Genomic DNA, 15977 nt, shown 5'->3' on the forward strand with positions numbered 1-15977 from the left:
GCAGCTTTATTCGATGATGACTGCGATCCTACCTTCATAGGAATGAAATCCTTCAGTTTCTGCATTCTAAAAGATTATTATAACAATGATTGTTGAGATGAACAAGAAATGCTGGAATCCGTTCGTCTGATGTATTGGGTGAACGAATATAGTGTTTGTTCAATCTTGGAATTCAAGGAAATGTACTGATTTTTGTATTCATTCATTACGACGTAGAAATAAGAATTATGCTCTCTATCCGATCGCCTGCATACAAGGAACTCAGCCGCCAGTTTTTAGGTAGTCAACGACTCCTTCAGATCGGAAGAGATGTAGCTCTTTTTCTGTAGTTTCATGATAAGGTTTACTGTTACTATCATTTGATACCGAATACTCAGAAAAGACAGTTGCAGACGACTCCTCCCAAACAAGGGATTATCGGGGCTATTTTTCTTATTGGAGGTCTTTCCTGGTCCTATAGTTATCTAAAACGAGTCCATTTCTTTCAATGCCTTGATTTGTAGGAGAGTTACATTCGTCGTGGGATGATGCCTCCTCCATCGCAAGGACTATTGGCTACAACGATGAAGACATTCTTGGTTGCAGCAACTCTCCCCATTACCTTTCCCTATTTCATATATAAGATGATTAAGGGAGATTTGAGGTTTGACAATTTTGATACAATGAATAATTCCTTTAATTCAGGACATCATGACTATACTGCTTCCAAGTAATTTTAAGGGGTTGGATTAATTGTAGTCCGACGGGACAACGGGGCTATGGGAAAAGAATGGAATGGCAACACATTCCTGGATTTGGATGGCAGTATGTAGAAGTTGAGTACGGTCCTGATAACTATTCGTGCTTATCATTGGGTATGAATAACGAATAGGAGTCGGCAAGGGCAACAGAACTATGACAACTTCTATCAGGATTTTGAGGATTTCTTTGAGAATGCTCAGCGTCAGTATGGTCAACAGCAGCAGCAACAACAGCAAAGTTGGAGTTATGATGACATTTTTGGTAATCGCACTGGTATGTCTCGTCAGGAAGCTTACAAGGTGCTAGGATTACAGTATGGATTGTTATAGGTGTTAACAATAGGCCAAATGCAACAAAACAAGAGATCAAGCTTGCACATAAGAAGATGTTGATGAAGTATCATCCTGACCATGGTGGTTCAACCGAGATGGCTAGCAAGATCAACCAAGCTCGTGATGTGCTTTTAGGAAAGAATTGACCACTGTGTTTTACAAACAATTGACATAAAAGACACATCACTTAGTAGAAAAGCTTTCTCCGCATCCACAGGTGGATGTAGCCAACGGATTATCGAAGACGAATTCGGCTGAAATGTCATCCTCTTTGTAATCGATTTTCGTTCCAAGAATGTACATAAGGGAGTCGGCATCTACAACCACCTTGACACCTGTTAATGATACAAAGCCACCATCCATACCGTTTTGCTCAATAACTTCGTCAAAAGGTCCTTCTTGGCCTGGAGCACAGTACTTCATCACATATTTATTTCCATTACAACCCTCTACCCATTATGATAACAATACCCAGAACGGACTCGTTGTTGTACTGAGTAGAAGACCAGTTCCTTGTGGCTTCTTTGACAACAATTCACGAACTCGATCTTCAGCAGCCTTTGTCTATCCAGTTAGTACGAAACAAATAGTTCAAACCAGGGATACAGCTTGTGTTGCACCCTTCAGTGTTCGAGTTGCTTCCTTTGCTCCCGAATTGATGACTTTAGCAAAGGATCGGGAATAAGGCAGTGACGAAATAGAAACGAGACTGCGAACAGCAATAATCGATCGATACATTTGGAAAAGAATTGGATGGTTTCTATGTTTCCACGTTTGATGTCAAAAGGAAGATAGGTCATTTGTGTTAGATTCTATAGTTATATGTGTTGTTCGCACTGGACACTTGTACATAGGAATTGGTCAAAGTGCTATCAGCTACAAATATCGTATATGGTGAATGCGTTGATCCAAGAAAACAGAATAATAAATATGAAGAGAAAAAGAACGGGTTGAGTGACGAGGAACGCAAATCCGTAATTCGTTTCCAGTCTGCTCAGTACTAAAGGAAACAACCACTTGAGAGGGATCAACAGGATAGGGAATCTCACATTCCACATACCTGGTCATTGGATTCTACAGTCAAGAATGACAATAAAAAAGTACATTTTGTCCTTCAATGTTCACAGAGAAAGAATTCACAGTAGAGTTATCTTCACTGCATGTCCAGCACACGTTTACATCCTTCTGGAAGTGATTTGTCATGACAGTTCCTACTTTACTCACACCTTCAGGAAGGTAGATGGTGTAGACAGTAACAGAACCCATTGCATTGACAGAATATCGTGTTCTTTGAATCATGCGGTTGAAAAACGACGATACAGTCCACATCAAACTAGTCCTAATTCTCCACCTTCATTCTCACTTTGAAAATGCAATAGATGCTTGAGAAGGGAAATTGTTACTTCGAATGTATTGGATCCCCACATACAGGGCGCCAAATGCAAGAATACCGACAAAAGGCATATTAAAAACTTGATTGATTACAAGAGCTGTTAGTGGAAGAGTCACAGGATGGTTGAACGGAATTACCTTATTCGTTCTTTCATCCTCTTCAAGCACCTTTAGAACCCCATAGGCAACAATGGAAGGTCCAACACCGAAGAATGCCATCGACAAAACAGTATTTCCAACTCCAACACAAATCCTGGACCGAGGAAACGGGTTTAATGAAGTACTATCCATAACAGACTTATCACCGGTAGCAACAATACCACACATTTAGATAATAGTACAAAGGAAAACGAATCTCACTATCGAGTCTGCATTCTTCTAGAACAAACAGTTGAATGACTCATGATAAAAAACAAATCCATACTATTCTTTAAGGGTGTGATTCTGAAAATGTTCCTTTCCAATTTGAATACTCTCCTTATACTAGCAATCATTACCCCATAAGAATATCTACTTTTTCAGCTAATTGTACATTAGTGGGATCGAGTTCACATCCATGATAAAAGGCTTCAGCTGCATCAATGAAGCGTTCCTGGTGAAAGAGAACCATTCCCTTTCGGTAATAGCCTTTTGCCCACTCCGGTTTTAAACGAATACAAGCTTCTGCATCTTCCATTGCCTTTGTGTCGTCATTCAAATGCAGATAACATGAACTACGATTGCTGTGCAAACTAGAATCAACAGTCAAAGTCAATCCTACATCACATTATCGGGATCGATGTCCAAAGCCGCTGTAAACATTTCAGCAGCTTCCTGATATTTCTCTTCCTTGAAGAGAGTTGAAGCTTCCTTGTCTTTGCGTCGAACAATCTCTTTTTCTACTGCAGAAAGGGTTCGCACTTGCTTTGGTTCTTCTACTGGTGGTTTGGAGGGTTCTTCAGGAGCGAACTTCTTAAGGATCTCTTCCACTGTCATGCTCTTGTAGTCCTCTGTGAAAGGAAGAAGGAGTTCGAGTACTTCTACCTGGGAACTTTCGGCAGCATAAGCAGCAGGTACACGACCTTTCACATCCTTGAGATTTGCAAGTTGATGGATCAGAGGATGTGAGAGGAAACACTTCACCGAAGGAATATGACCGCATTCGGCGACAATATGCAATGCTGTTTCTCCTTCTGGAAGAGACACCTGAGGATCAGCTCCATGATCCAGAAGTGATTGGATCATCGTAGCGTTCGTGTTCACAGCAGCATACAACAAGGGAGTGATTCCCTGTTCATCCTTCTCGTTGAGTTTTACATCATAATGAAGAAGGATTTGCATAATCTCAAAATTATTGTGTACGCATGCATGGTGGATCGGTAATCCGTTGGATTTGGGAGATGACAGATTCACATTCGCTCCCCGATCGAGAAGCAACGTTACCATTTCAACATTATCCTGATCAATTGCGACATCCAGAGCAGGAATACAATCGGACTGGTTGATTTCAGCCCCATGGGCAAGAAGAAAGTTGATAATCTCTTTCAGATTTCCAATGACAGCATGATCAAGAGGTGAATAGCCATTGCTATCAACGACATGAATCTATTCCATCATTTTGAGTCCAATATTTGTACAGACGAAGGGTCATGTTCCAGAATCCATTTTGATGTATCAAGATGGTTGCGACTCACAGCAAAATGGATAGCTTTATGCCCGTCTCCATCACTTAATTCCGAAATCAATGTGTTAATGGACGAAACCTTCCCCTCCGCCACTAATTTGTCAGCTAGGGTTCGAACTTCTTCAAAAGGACGTTCTAGTTAATTAGTAACGAAGTAATCTGTGATACCACAAATCGTTTTGAGCCACTCCAGAAACCATTTCTGCTCATCCTGATATATTTTCTTTTTGTCTGTTTCTTCTTCCTACAGTCTAATCATACACATCATCGGTTACGTTGACTTCACTCATTCGTAATCTTATGTGAGAATAGTTGAGATATTCATTCTCGAAGATTCTGGAATAATCCAATCGATTTAATTGAGGATTATTGGATTGATAGAATAATGACGATGAATTAATTCGCTAGAGTTGAAATTCAAGAAGTTCGATTCTCGTGGTTATGTAGATTTATAGAAGTAATGTGGGACGTTGTATCTTTATCCAATTCTTGTTTGGAGTAGCTTCAATACAATTGTTTTCAATTATCTCATAATCGAATCTCAATTATATTCAATTAATTGGGACCACCCATTAACCTCAACTAATTCAAACAAATTAATAACAACAAACAATTCAGTTCATATACAAAGAAGTATCAATAGTGTCAGGAAGTGAAGGCACATCTACAGCGAACTTCAACTGCACCTGCTCCATAATCTGTGCATCTTCAGGAGTCGAAATGAACGAAATGGCCAATCCCTTGGTTCCAAAACGACCGGCACGACCCACACGATGCAAGTACTCGTCTGCCTTCTCGGGGAAATCGTAATTGATCACGACATTCACTCTCTCTACATCAATTCCACGACCAAAGAGTTGTGTCGAGATCAGAATCAACACCTCAAAGTTCTTGAACTTCTTGAAGTTTTCCAGACGCGTCTCTGTGCGCATGTCACCTGTGATACAAATGTTGTGGAAACTATCGCTCTCCAGGATGCGAGACAACTCCTTAGCTCGCTGACTGTTGCGCACGAAGATCACAATCTGGTTGAAATTCAGTGTGTCCAACAGATCCATCAGCTTCTTCACCTTTTCTCTCTGGAATCAGACCTCATGACAAATCCTAACCTCGTCAATCTTCAAATAATACTGCTGCAGACCATGAAGCGTCAACGCACTCTCGTCCAGCTCGATCTTCAGAGGCTACCACTCACTTGACCTCAGTATACTTACATCCTTCATGAACTTCAGACACACAGTCTTCACAGCAGCGGGAAGTGTGGCTGTAAACATCATCACCTGCTTATCAATGGGACATGCCATAAAGATGCTCTGGAGATCCGCACGCATCTTCACAGATTCCATGATATGGTCACATTCATCTACCACGAAGTGCTTCAGATGGTCCACCTTCATCCAACCTCGCTTGATCAGATCCAACACACGACCAGGTGTTCCCACCACAATTGAGGGATGCTGCGACAGGGCTTCTCTATCTAGGTTAATATTGCGACCGCCGAAGAAAACTTCCGTCTTCACATTCGGCATAAAGTGTGTGAAACGTTTATACTCATTCTGAATCTGGTAAGCCAATTCCTTGGTATGAGCAATCACAAGAACCTGGATGTCCTTATTCTCGGCATCTTCCTTCAGCATTTGCAGCGTTGAGATGACAAAAACGGCAGTCTTACCCATACCCGACTTGGCCTGACAGAGAACGTCCTTGTTCGTGATAGCACGAGGAATACACGCATGCTGGACTATAGGATTACCAACTCTGATGATCAGCGTAGAATACCTTCAGAAGGGTGCTCGAAACCGCAATATGAAATTGCTTGCATAATCGCGTCCTTCAAATAGAAGTCCTTGAAACCGCTTGTGTTCATGCCCACATAATGGCCTCTAGACACCATAAGAGATATACACCATTGCAAACTTGCGAGCGTCGGCATCCTCCTCTTCTTGAATGGGAGCCTCATTCACCGTCACCTCATCGGCTTCATCATAATCAACAAGCTGCGCTTCAGCGGGATTCTCAGTACTCATCTTTCAATGGTTCTTTATACATGCCGATAGTTACATCCACCAAAATCGAGGCGATTTTCGGAAACGATTCAAAATCAACTACTCCTAATATTGATTAAATAGCATTAGTTCGTCTATCTGATTCTGTAATTAACAGTTCTGAACACAATTCAACAACAAACAGTTTTTGAACTCGACTAAACAACTCACTCCTCTTCATACTCCTTCCACTGCTTTTCTTGATAGGAATGGATTTCACGGAAAGAAGAAGGAGAAAATGCCTGAGCGTCTTCGGAAACAACAGAATAGTCACTACCATCTCGTTTTCCATATTCAACAATCAACACACGACGGTTTGATCCCAGAATAAACTGATCTATCAATGTTAACAAATCCGACAAAGTGAGCTTCTCAACACTCTCTGCGAGGTGTTGCCTCTTTTTGAAATCGAAATGGCCTTCAGAAATAGCGGACCAGAAGACTTTGCGGAGTTTGTTTAGTTTGAAGATGCGTTCCGTCAATTCTGCCTGGAGAGATCCCTTGTACTCCTTAAATTCATCTTCACTCATTTTCTCCAATTCCTGACGGAAAGCCACCGTACAATCCATGATCTCCTTGGTAATCTGAGCACAGGTGAACTACGGATCAGACGAACACATCATAACTACGCTATTACTCTGTACAATCACAGTAAAAGCACAACTATTCACAAGTCCCGAATACAACGACCACACGACATACCCAAGTTGCTTCTGAGTGCGAAGAATGTTGAAATAATAGGAACGACAACACACGCTCAACAGCCGTGCTGCTGCCTCATAATCACGAGGTAGTTGCCAATATACTTGTGAAGCACTATTCGTACAGTTCTCATTCTTCACATATCCTTGGACGAAACTCCTCCCAAAAGGCACTTCACGTAACAGAGCGCTACCGGGTTCCCACGTTGTTGGTGTTACTGCTTGATCGAGCAACGTCTGTACATTGCGAACAAGTGATATCGAGTCTTGAGTACTCATGTTGCCAATGATCAACCATTCCAGTCGTAAGGTCTCCAGAACCCGTTTCTACTTCTCACTTTCCCGTCCTTATTCTTACTCCAAAGTCCTTGACCTGCTGGTACGTAACTGTGTGTTCCTTAAGATACACATACTTCTCTTCCGAAATAAACATGGGAAGAAGGAGCGACAACGTTCTTCCATATATCAATCGATAGGGCTCCATCAATGCATTCGCATTCAGAGTATCCAGATATTTCGCCAATTCATCATGGAACTCCTCTTCAGTGAGTGTGAGACAGGTGAATGCCTTCATAATCACCATCATTACCTCGCCAATCTTCTCATTGAATCTACAATGTCAGCTTCCTTCAATCCCGTACCCTGAAACAGTAATCCGCAGACCTCGTTCGTAGGAAAGCGAGAAATCGTATTTATAGGGAATAAGTGTAGCCGAATACAGAGTAGTAATCACTTGACGTTGAATCAGCCTGGAATCAGAGATCCAAATAAATCCTACTTGACTAGAAGATGAGCGAGCACTGTTGACTCTAAATCCTTCATCAACTCGCCACTATTCAACAGGACAGCCATACTACAATGAGGCAGACCGAACTCTGTATAACAAGAGTGCCAGAGCTTCAGACGTTCTTCATTAATGATCTATGATTATCAACAAATCCTCAACCAAACAAGGCTTGGATCCTGATTCTCTCCATGCAACATCCCAAACTGGGAGCACACAAACCGGTTGGGAGCCGGAACATGTAGCAGAGGAGACTGGGCAGGAGGGATCATATCCACTAGAATTCAGTTCGTCTCTTCATCCCTCACATCGTTTCGGCAATCGACCATATTTCAAGTCATACACAGGTTCTGTCGCATTCACATACTCCTTGAGAAACTCTGTATCAGTGCAGAGATAGGCAATAGCATTCGAAGGCTGAAAGCAAGCAACCAACTGCTGAATATGAGCAAAATCAAACTGTCTGAAGGGTAACTGATTGAGGAGGAACTGAAGCGGTTTGTGAGCAAGTTGATTGGCTACGCTGATTGCATACTCTGGTCCGTTATTCTTATGCTGGAAGCGAAACTCTGTATGATGAATCTCCCTCATCTCCTCATAATACAGATGAAGAGAAGGTTCTTCATTCAAGAGAGAGATAAAACCGAACACCATTCCAATCACTTGCTCATACTTCGTTACACCTAATTCTGTTAGAACAATCTTAACTGAAAACAAAGACATGAAGGATGTATCTTCGATCATTCCAGCACTCAGCTCGGTTGCTAATCCTTCTCTCTATGCATGACCTCATCTCTCATCCTCTACACGTAACGCACACAGAATCGATCCTTCTCCCTCATGTCCGATGAGGGATGCTAACAACTCACAGCTGTTCCTCACAGTCTCGTGGAGCTGGGAGGGAAAAGGAAACACGATATGTAGTAACTTCAATGAGCCAACAGGAATAATTCGATACATCGAACCAAGTACGTCGGGGGAGTACACAGTGGTCTACAATGAATCCATATCCAGATTGCTACACTCATCACTGTTGATTCTGCTTCTTGGATAGGCATACATGAGAAGAGTGCTTCTACATGCTGCTGAAGATCCTCATACCTATGACTGCTCAATATAACCAAGTGCATGTTGGAGGCAGTGTAGTAAGCATGGTGGAAAGCAATGGCTCGTTCTCGAATGTTTGGGATTGACAATGTCTCCTTATCTCCAGTCTCTATATATCAATTTCTTTGAGTGTGTCTACGAAAATGGTGAAGGGGATGTTCCGAAAGAGCAAGAGAATTGATGAAATGCGACAATCGCCATGAATTACTTTGCAGATTCTTTGAATGTTCATTGTCCACTGCTTGGATCTCTCGCTCTACCGAGTCCTTCAAAAAGAGAGGGCAGGTAAAAAAACCAGAAAATAGATCAATAGCTTCAAAGAGTGCATCACAGTCGACATTAAAATAAAAGTTTGTCACTTCTTGGTCTGTATAGGCATTCGAAAAGCCGTTATTCTTATCCAGGAACTTGTTGTATGCATCTTCTTCTGGATGTTTTTCGGTTCCCATGAATAAAAGGTGCTAGAAATCATTACCTAACACGAATCACACTTCGACAAAGTGAGCTAGACCGTCGATATCTTTAGGATCGCTTAGAGAACCCACTCCAACACACATAGAGACAGCAGCCTTATCTACTTCAGGATCGGTAATTGTTACAACTTTGAGACCGTTATCGAGTTGAAAGGAGTGGTACTCACGATTATCATTGACAGATTTCTCAATCCCGTTCTCCTACAAGTCATCTTCCCTTTGCACAACACACTAGCACAAAATAACCTTCACTCAATGTTTCCATTAATACTTTGAAAGAAACAGTAAATGTACAATCAATTATGAACCTTCAAGAACAAAGTCTTTGAATCAAGAGCAAAGCCAACCCGGTTATCATCACTGACAATCACACCATCATCACTCTCAACATAAATGTAGTAAGATTCAGTGTTCATGGAACCAACATACTCACCCATAACGAGCTTTCCGTTGTTATCACCATAGTAGTTTCTTCCTGGGACGAGCTGCGTTGAGGTGGAGATCATTCCTGAGACTGCTACTGTCACCTCCTTCTTGCTCTGAGAAGTGACAACTCCGAGAGGAAGAGCCTTAATATCAACTATATGCATTTCCGCATGAGCATTGGTCTCATTCTTTGAAGAGAGAGACTCCGTCAGAATCAGTCGATTCCGATGAAGAGAACATTCTCCAAGCCAGTAGTACTCGGTGTTCTATCTATTATGGCTCATCTCAATTCTTACAGGATCCAACATCGTGGAAGAGAGAACATACTCGGGACCGACGGCAATCAGATCATTGGCTGGAGTCACTTCTCCGAGGCAGAGAGCTGTCGCTCCCTGATTAAGGATGTTCGAGTAGAAGACACCGAAACGGGTTTCCGACATCACGCGGACGAAGATGAAGTTGTATATACCCGAATCGGACATTCCCGAAGCACCACCATCCTGGTTGTCCAGGAAGGGTCCAATGATCAAACAATCCTTTTCTGGATTGTACACAATCAGAACAGACTCGAGACCATTATCGAGATCTCCATCAATGAAAGTGACAATAATCTGGTGATCATTCAGACTACACCTCACTTCTCTACCCCATCTCCTACTTATCCATATCAAAGAAACCAAAGTTGGTACGATTCTTCAACACCACTTCAGGTCCTACAGTGACTGAGGTTCCAGAAACCGTAGCTAGCTGGAAGATAATATCCTTATTGGTTCCATCCTCATTGAAGGCCTTTGCGAGAACATACTTTGTCGAAGACAAACCAGCAATTCCATGGAACATGTAGTTGTCAGAATAGAGCAACTCCTCATTGAATATGATCTTCAAGTCTACTCCACTACCAGACAGACAACCTGTACGCGTTGCCAGATTGATCTTCATTTGATTCTCTGATGGTGTATTATTGGTATAGAAGTACGAAATGGCGAGACACTCCGAACTCAATGTATCCATCAGAGGCTGGAAGGAGTCAGGAATAGTGAAACGACTAGCAACACCGAAAGAAATGAGAGGCTTGTCCTCCTTCCACTCAACAGTGATAGGAAGAACCTCCGTAGAACCCAACACAATAACCGTGTTTTCTCCCAATGTGAGGAGGTCATCCACACGACGGAGCACTCCTCCGACTAAAGGTAGTGAGAACTTTCCATTGTACTTCGAACGACCGTCTTCAGTTACATACGTGACCAACAGGAAGCCATCGAAAGCAGACACAACAAGGTTTTCTCCAACATTCGTTGAGTGCAGGTGAGTCATAACATCACCTTCCCACTTCTGGACATTCTTCGTAATCGTTGTTCCCTCTCCTCGACACAATTTTCCATCCTTGTTCAGAGAAACAACTTGACCAATTTCCACAGTTCCCTCAACGTTTTCTATCGGAATTGTTGTGGTAATTACATCAGAAACAGTGGGCTAATAATCACCTTATCATCTAAAAGTTACCTTCTTGAAAAAGCCAGACACACCGAGAATAATAGCAATAACTGACAGGATCAAAGAAATCCACAAGGTCCAGTTAACGGCCTTCTTCTTTGGAGATTCCTGGGTGATCAGGGGAACAGCAATGTCAGTCATTCCAAGATTCTACTTGCAAATCAAAGTATTAATGATAATTCTCATTTCTCGTTTTCTCAATTGGTTCCAGTATTCTGATTGGTCAAACGAATCATGTGGCGGTTTGCATTTACCATGTTCTACATCTATTACAAAGAAAGTAATTTGAAGAATCTAACAAACAAATTAAATGCATCAGCGTTAGTAATAGTACTTGATGTTCTTCTTAGGGAAATAGGTTGGATCATATCGGGTCCACATGTTTTCCCATACACGCAAGTGCTTCGAAGAGGCATCAATGCGAACAGACCCCTCATGACGAACATAATTGGGATTAAGGAAATCATTCACACGAACAGGATCGTTGATAAACGACCACAACGACAATGTGCGTTCCTTTGCCTGGAATTCAAATCGCTTTGCCTCACAATCGAAGAGGAAGGTACCAAACTTTCCGGAGTACACATGTTCGTTGATAGTCAACAGCAACGTTTCATTGAACTCAAAAATAGTTGGATACTGTTGCATGATCTGATAGATACAGTCCAACCACAATATGAATACAGGAGAACGCTGCTCGTCCTCTGCATTTCCATTATCCTGACCAAAACGACGACGGAACTGATGACCAAAAGAACACCATTCTTTCTCAATCAGAATCTCAAATCCCTTCAGTGTACGATAGTAAGGATCCAGCATCAACTCTGTACCTGCGACCATTTGGGCAGTTCGATCCCATCCATCACTATATCATATTCTATTTCTATTCTTACCTGCAGTGGCTCAAAATAGAGCATCCCTCATCTTCAATCAATTCGACTGAACGAGCAATAGCACAGAGAATCGTACGGATCTGTTCATACCACTTCGCATCAGCCAGCATACGGAAATAATTATCATCATCTCCCTTGTACACATCAGGATTGAATAAGTCACTCATCTTCTGCATTGATTCACGGGCAGCATGGATATTAGCAATATTCATGAAGTATATCTCTGATCCAGGATAGTTTGCAGGGTTCTCTGTTCCCTTTCCCATCGATTGATTACCCATAGCAGCAATGTAACTACGGGCATCCACGAAATAATACTTCTTTGTCGATGCACCACAACAACCCATCAGTCTACGTAGCAAACGCTCATCCATACTGCTCTTTTTCATTTTCAAGCCAACCATAGGCTGAGCTGATCTGCACAGTACCGCATTCGTAACAGGATGACGCCAAACAGGAACAGGGACACGAGCTTTACTACGATACTTGCATACAGCTAAGAAATCCTCATCCGAGAAGTCAGCAGGAATGAGGAAACGTGAAGGATACGTAGGATTGGTATCATAACCCTGTACGTACAATCGTAACTTCGGACAGGAGAGAAGACCCACACGATCATAATCCAGTGCAGCATCATATAAGGTCCATCCATTCATCTCACCTTGAGGAATCAGTTTTGCTGCTTCAGGTCTATCTTTCATCCCTATCTACCATACCTACCGGAAAGCAAACACATCATCACTGGCACTGGGAATAGCATGATGCCGAATATCATCCATGAACTGATCCATTGTCTTGGAAGAGGCATACATCATATTCACCACACTCTTATCCTTCAGGGTCATGCTTATCATGCGTGGACCTGTCTCCATAATCTTCTCAATCTTCAGTAGAGGCATCTGAATGTCCTCACGACCAAGAGGACCACAAATCATCTCATTCTCATCACCATCCACAGGTGTCGATACTTCGCTCTCCTCCACAGGAGAACGAGGTGTCTTTGACTTACGAGCCTTTTTCAACTTCAAATAAGGATGGAAGATAAGACGATAATTAGTGAGATAGAGACGACCTTTATGCATCTCAAAGTTTGGAACATAGAAGGAACCAACAACATCAGGTACACGAATGCTCACCTCACAATTCCGAATAACCTGCTCTCCAATATCGAGATAGTTTGGCATATAATCATCACTTATATAGTTTGATTTCTTGCTTGACTCCTCCTCCTTCTTCTGTTCTAATGCAGAAAGCAGCTGGAAACGCAGGGTTACCTTCCCATTCTCCTCCTTCAGCTGTTTGATCTTCTTAGAGGCCTTAGAGACACTCATACCCTCTGCAACTTCATCTTCATCAATGCCCACCAGAACCACACCGGGGATCAACAGACCCGACTCCTCTGCAGGACCTGGCGTACCATCAGGATTGCGGCGATAACGACCCAGAGATAACATCTTCTTAACAGACTTCAGAGTCAATCCCAGCGGGCCCTCACCAAAAGTTACCTCGCTGCCACCCCAGAGGTTTCTGTCGCGATTCTCCACCTCACCCTTACAAGCCATTTCGTGCTTCTCTCGGAAAGCCGAAATCTTGTAGTTTGGAATCTCACGGGCAAGTTCCCGAGCATTCGATACAATACGGGTGAAGTCCTCCTTCGTTAACGCTTCCTGGGCCTTCTTCACCGCCTTATCAGCCTTCTTCCCATCCTTTTCATTCAAATAACTCTTCGACAACACACGCAGAAGACATACCACAGTAGCAATGTAGTAGGTCTCAGGAGCAAAACCAATCTTTCCTTCCCCACTGTATATTGCACAGAAGTAGGTATCAAAGAAACGCTTTGTCAACTCCACAGAGATGTCATTCGCAAAGAAGGTTAGCATCCAGCGGAGCAAAAGGCGATCGAAGTGCATATTGCTCTCATTCGCATGCATCACAATCTGGGGCTCCTTTTCAAACAGGACACTCTTCACCACACGCTCCTCTGGAAGATATCCACGAATATCAAACTGACGCCCTTCCGGCCAAACACGGTGGAACAAAACGCACACAACATTGAAGAGTTCCTGCTCTGAGAAGTAATCCAACAACATGTACATAAGAGTTGAAGTTCCTGGAATAAAAACACGTTTCTTATCGTACAACAAGTAGGCCTTATGGACTTTACGAACCTTTTCCCTCTTCTCCTCATCCTCACAATGCTTGAGATCCGCATCAATATCGGCAATTACATCCTTCAGCTCCGAATCATCTGTCGCAGCCAGTTCATCATAAGCACCAAGATTGTCTCCCACCTCCTCATCCAGTTGCTTATTTAGCAGAAATTTCCAGGCAAGTTTTCTTGACTCGTCAGGAATACCATTTGCGGAGCAACACTGCTTCACCACATCGGTCACATCCACAGTGTCAGAATCAACAACCTTTGTCCAGAATCCTTTCTTCGCCTCATTAGAGAACTCGTTGTTGTACAAATCAGACATCTTACTTCTTGATTTCTACGAAATGAGAAACATCCACCTTAGTATTTAGTGTTATTGATTTCATAATAATCAAACAACGTTCGATCACTGGACAGTTTGTCCCTTATTTCAATTGAACATTTAGAGAAGTTCATTTTTGGTATAATTTGCATTATCCTGCTTTACATTGTGTTTAAGTTCCAATGGAAGATAAATATGACTGGGAAGAATGGGATCCTTCGAGTTTGAGTTTTCGTCAGCATATGGTAGCTGGATGTGTTGCAGGAGTTTCAGAGCATATTGTCTTCTTTCCTATTGACACTCTACGTGTAATGGCAATTGGATTCGATTGTAATTGACGTAGACTCACCTTCAGGCTGTCTCAGACGTTACTGGCCAACCTATAAATCACAGTGAAATGCCTCATTTTCGCCACGGATTACATCATCGGGGTCATCGAATGGTTTGATTATTTCTTCTCCATGATTAGATAGCGCTACGGAGTTCAGTATGGCAAGTATCTACGAGTCCAGCGAGCTGTTCATCGACATGGATATCGTATTCTGTGGAGGGGTATATCAACGACAATTGTTGCTTGTATTCCTGCACATGCTCTGTATTTCTCCATCTACGAGTATATCAAGATGCGATTCGGAGGAAGTGATAACAAACATATCCATTTATTGAAGGAAGATGCATTTCTTAATTGTACTCCATGCAAATGCATCAGCAGTTGGAGGTGCGTTGGCTTCAATGGCCCACGATGCCGTAATGACTCCTTTAGATGTGTTGAAGCAGCGTATGCAGCTCGGTCTGTATGCTAGGCCCATTGATGCCCTACGTGAGGTGGTACGAACAGAGGGTGTTAAGGCCTTGTATTCTTCGTATTTTACTACGATTCTGATGAATGTCCCGAATGCGGCTGTACTTGTGGTCACGAATGATTGGATGAAGAGTATTTTGAATCCTTCCGGGAACCAAAACTTTTCTGCCTTCCTTGTAAGTGGTTTGGTAGCAGGAGCTCTTTCTGGATTTGTTACGTGTCCACTGGATGTAATTAAGACTCGTATTCAAACCCAGAATGGAAGTGGTATCACCACCAATGATGTGGCTATTCGCAAGTATACTGGATTTTGGCAGACCCTGAAGCTTATGGTGGTAAGAAATGAGTGAGTTGTTGAATTGCTAGAAAGAAGAAGGAATTCGCAGTCTATTCATGGGTGTTTCAACACGTATTGCTCAGCAGGCTCCTGCAGCTGCTCTCAGTTGGACTGTATATGAAAGTATGAAACGTCTTTTAGCAAGTTTTTGTATTTGTTTTGAAATCCAATTGGCACAATATATCTGGTATGTGTTCTAAGAGAATCCTGTTCCGATGCACTTTCACTTTGCTTGTTCAACAAACAACCAACCCAAAAACTAGCTTACAATTCATCATCATCATCACTTCCTGCCTCAGCTCCAGAA

At 42.4% G+C, this 15977-nt stretch overlaps 8 protein-coding genes across 8 annotated transcripts; 2 read left to right on the top strand and 6 right to left on the bottom strand.

Moving 5' to 3' along the window:
* Positions 1–227: 227 nt before the first annotated feature.
* On the top strand, positions 228–1219 carry JH06_3626 (molecular chaperone; the record flags this gene model as incomplete). Its single annotated transcript, XM_014670611.1, has 6 exons — positions 228–311; positions 342–473; positions 504–709; positions 739–840; positions 872–1054; positions 1084–1219. The coding sequence occupies 6 exons, from the start codon at positions 228–230 to the stop codon at positions 1217–1219; spliced, it is 843 nt and encodes a 280-aa protein (XP_014526097.1).
* Positions 1220–1256: 37 nt separating this feature from the next.
* JH06_3627 (iron-sulfur assembly mitochondrial) lies at positions 1257–1811 on the bottom strand (the record flags this gene model as incomplete). The annotated part of the gene is made up of 3 exons (XM_014670612.1): positions 1257–1490; positions 1545–1637; positions 1671–1811. The coding sequence occupies 3 exons, from the start codon at positions 1809–1811 to the stop codon at positions 1257–1259; spliced, it is 468 nt and encodes a 155-aa protein (XP_014526098.1).
* A 1077-nt stretch (positions 1812–2888) lies between these two features.
* On the bottom strand, positions 2889–3890 carry JH06_3628 (ankyrin repeat family protein; the record flags this gene model as incomplete). The annotated part of the gene is made up of 3 exons (XM_014670613.1): positions 2889–2948; positions 2980–3196; positions 3226–3890. The coding sequence occupies 3 exons, from the start codon at positions 3888–3890 to the stop codon at positions 2889–2891; spliced, it is 942 nt and encodes a 313-aa protein (XP_014526099.1).
* Positions 3891–4742: 852 nt separating this feature from the next.
* On the bottom strand, positions 4743–6155 carry JH06_3629 (ATP-dependent RNA helicase; the record flags this gene model as incomplete). Its single annotated transcript, XM_014670614.1, has 5 exons — positions 4743–5207; positions 5238–5312; positions 5343–5869; positions 5908–6011; positions 6034–6155. 5 exons carry the CDS (start codon positions 6153–6155, stop codon positions 4743–4745), a joined length of 1293 nt encoding a protein of 430 aa, XP_014526100.1.
* A 185-nt stretch (positions 6156–6340) lies between these two features.
* JH06_3630 (peptidase M16 family protein) lies at positions 6341–9503 on the bottom strand (the record flags this gene model as incomplete). Its single annotated transcript, XM_014670615.1, has 13 exons — positions 6341–6772; positions 6803–7201; positions 7233–7485; positions 7516–7623; positions 7653–7795; positions 7826–7935; positions 7967–8435; positions 8466–8651; positions 8681–8759; positions 8853–8874; positions 8905–9226; positions 9257–9439; positions 9471–9503. 13 exons carry the CDS (start codon positions 9501–9503, stop codon positions 6341–6343), a joined length of 2739 nt encoding a protein of 912 aa, XP_014526101.1.
* A 31-nt stretch (positions 9504–9534) lies between these two features.
* On the bottom strand, positions 9535–11299 carry JH06_3631 (hypothetical protein; the record flags this gene model as incomplete). The annotated part of the gene is made up of 4 exons (XM_014670616.1): positions 9535–9930; positions 9961–10291; positions 10323–11137; positions 11168–11299. The coding sequence occupies 4 exons, from the start codon at positions 11297–11299 to the stop codon at positions 9535–9537; spliced, it is 1674 nt and encodes a 557-aa protein (XP_014526102.1).
* A 180-nt stretch (positions 11300–11479) lies between these two features.
* Positions 11480–14531, bottom strand: JH06_3632 (myotubularin-related protein 2-like protein; the record flags this gene model as incomplete). The annotated part of the gene is made up of 3 exons (XM_014670617.1): positions 11480–12023; positions 12052–12741; positions 12772–14531. 3 exons carry the CDS (start codon positions 14529–14531, stop codon positions 11480–11482), a joined length of 2994 nt encoding a protein of 997 aa, XP_014526103.1.
* A 182-nt stretch (positions 14532–14713) lies between these two features.
* Positions 14714–15833, top strand: JH06_3633 (mitoferrin-like protein; the record flags this gene model as incomplete). Its single annotated transcript, XM_014670618.1, has 5 exons — positions 14714–14861; positions 15039–15170; positions 15244–15668; positions 15700–15783; positions 15816–15833. The coding sequence occupies 5 exons, from the start codon at positions 14714–14716 to the stop codon at positions 15831–15833; spliced, it is 807 nt and encodes a 268-aa protein (XP_014526104.1).
* Between the last annotated feature and the right edge of the window lie 144 nt (positions 15834–15977).

Source organism: Blastocystis sp. subtype 4 (assembly GCF_000743755.1).
Source record: "Blastocystis sp. subtype 4 strain WR1 chromosome Unknown seqid_0250, whole genome shotgun sequence".
NCBI classification, from domain to species: domain Eukaryota; class Bigyra; order Opalinata; family Blastocystidae; genus Blastocystis; species Blastocystis sp. subtype 4.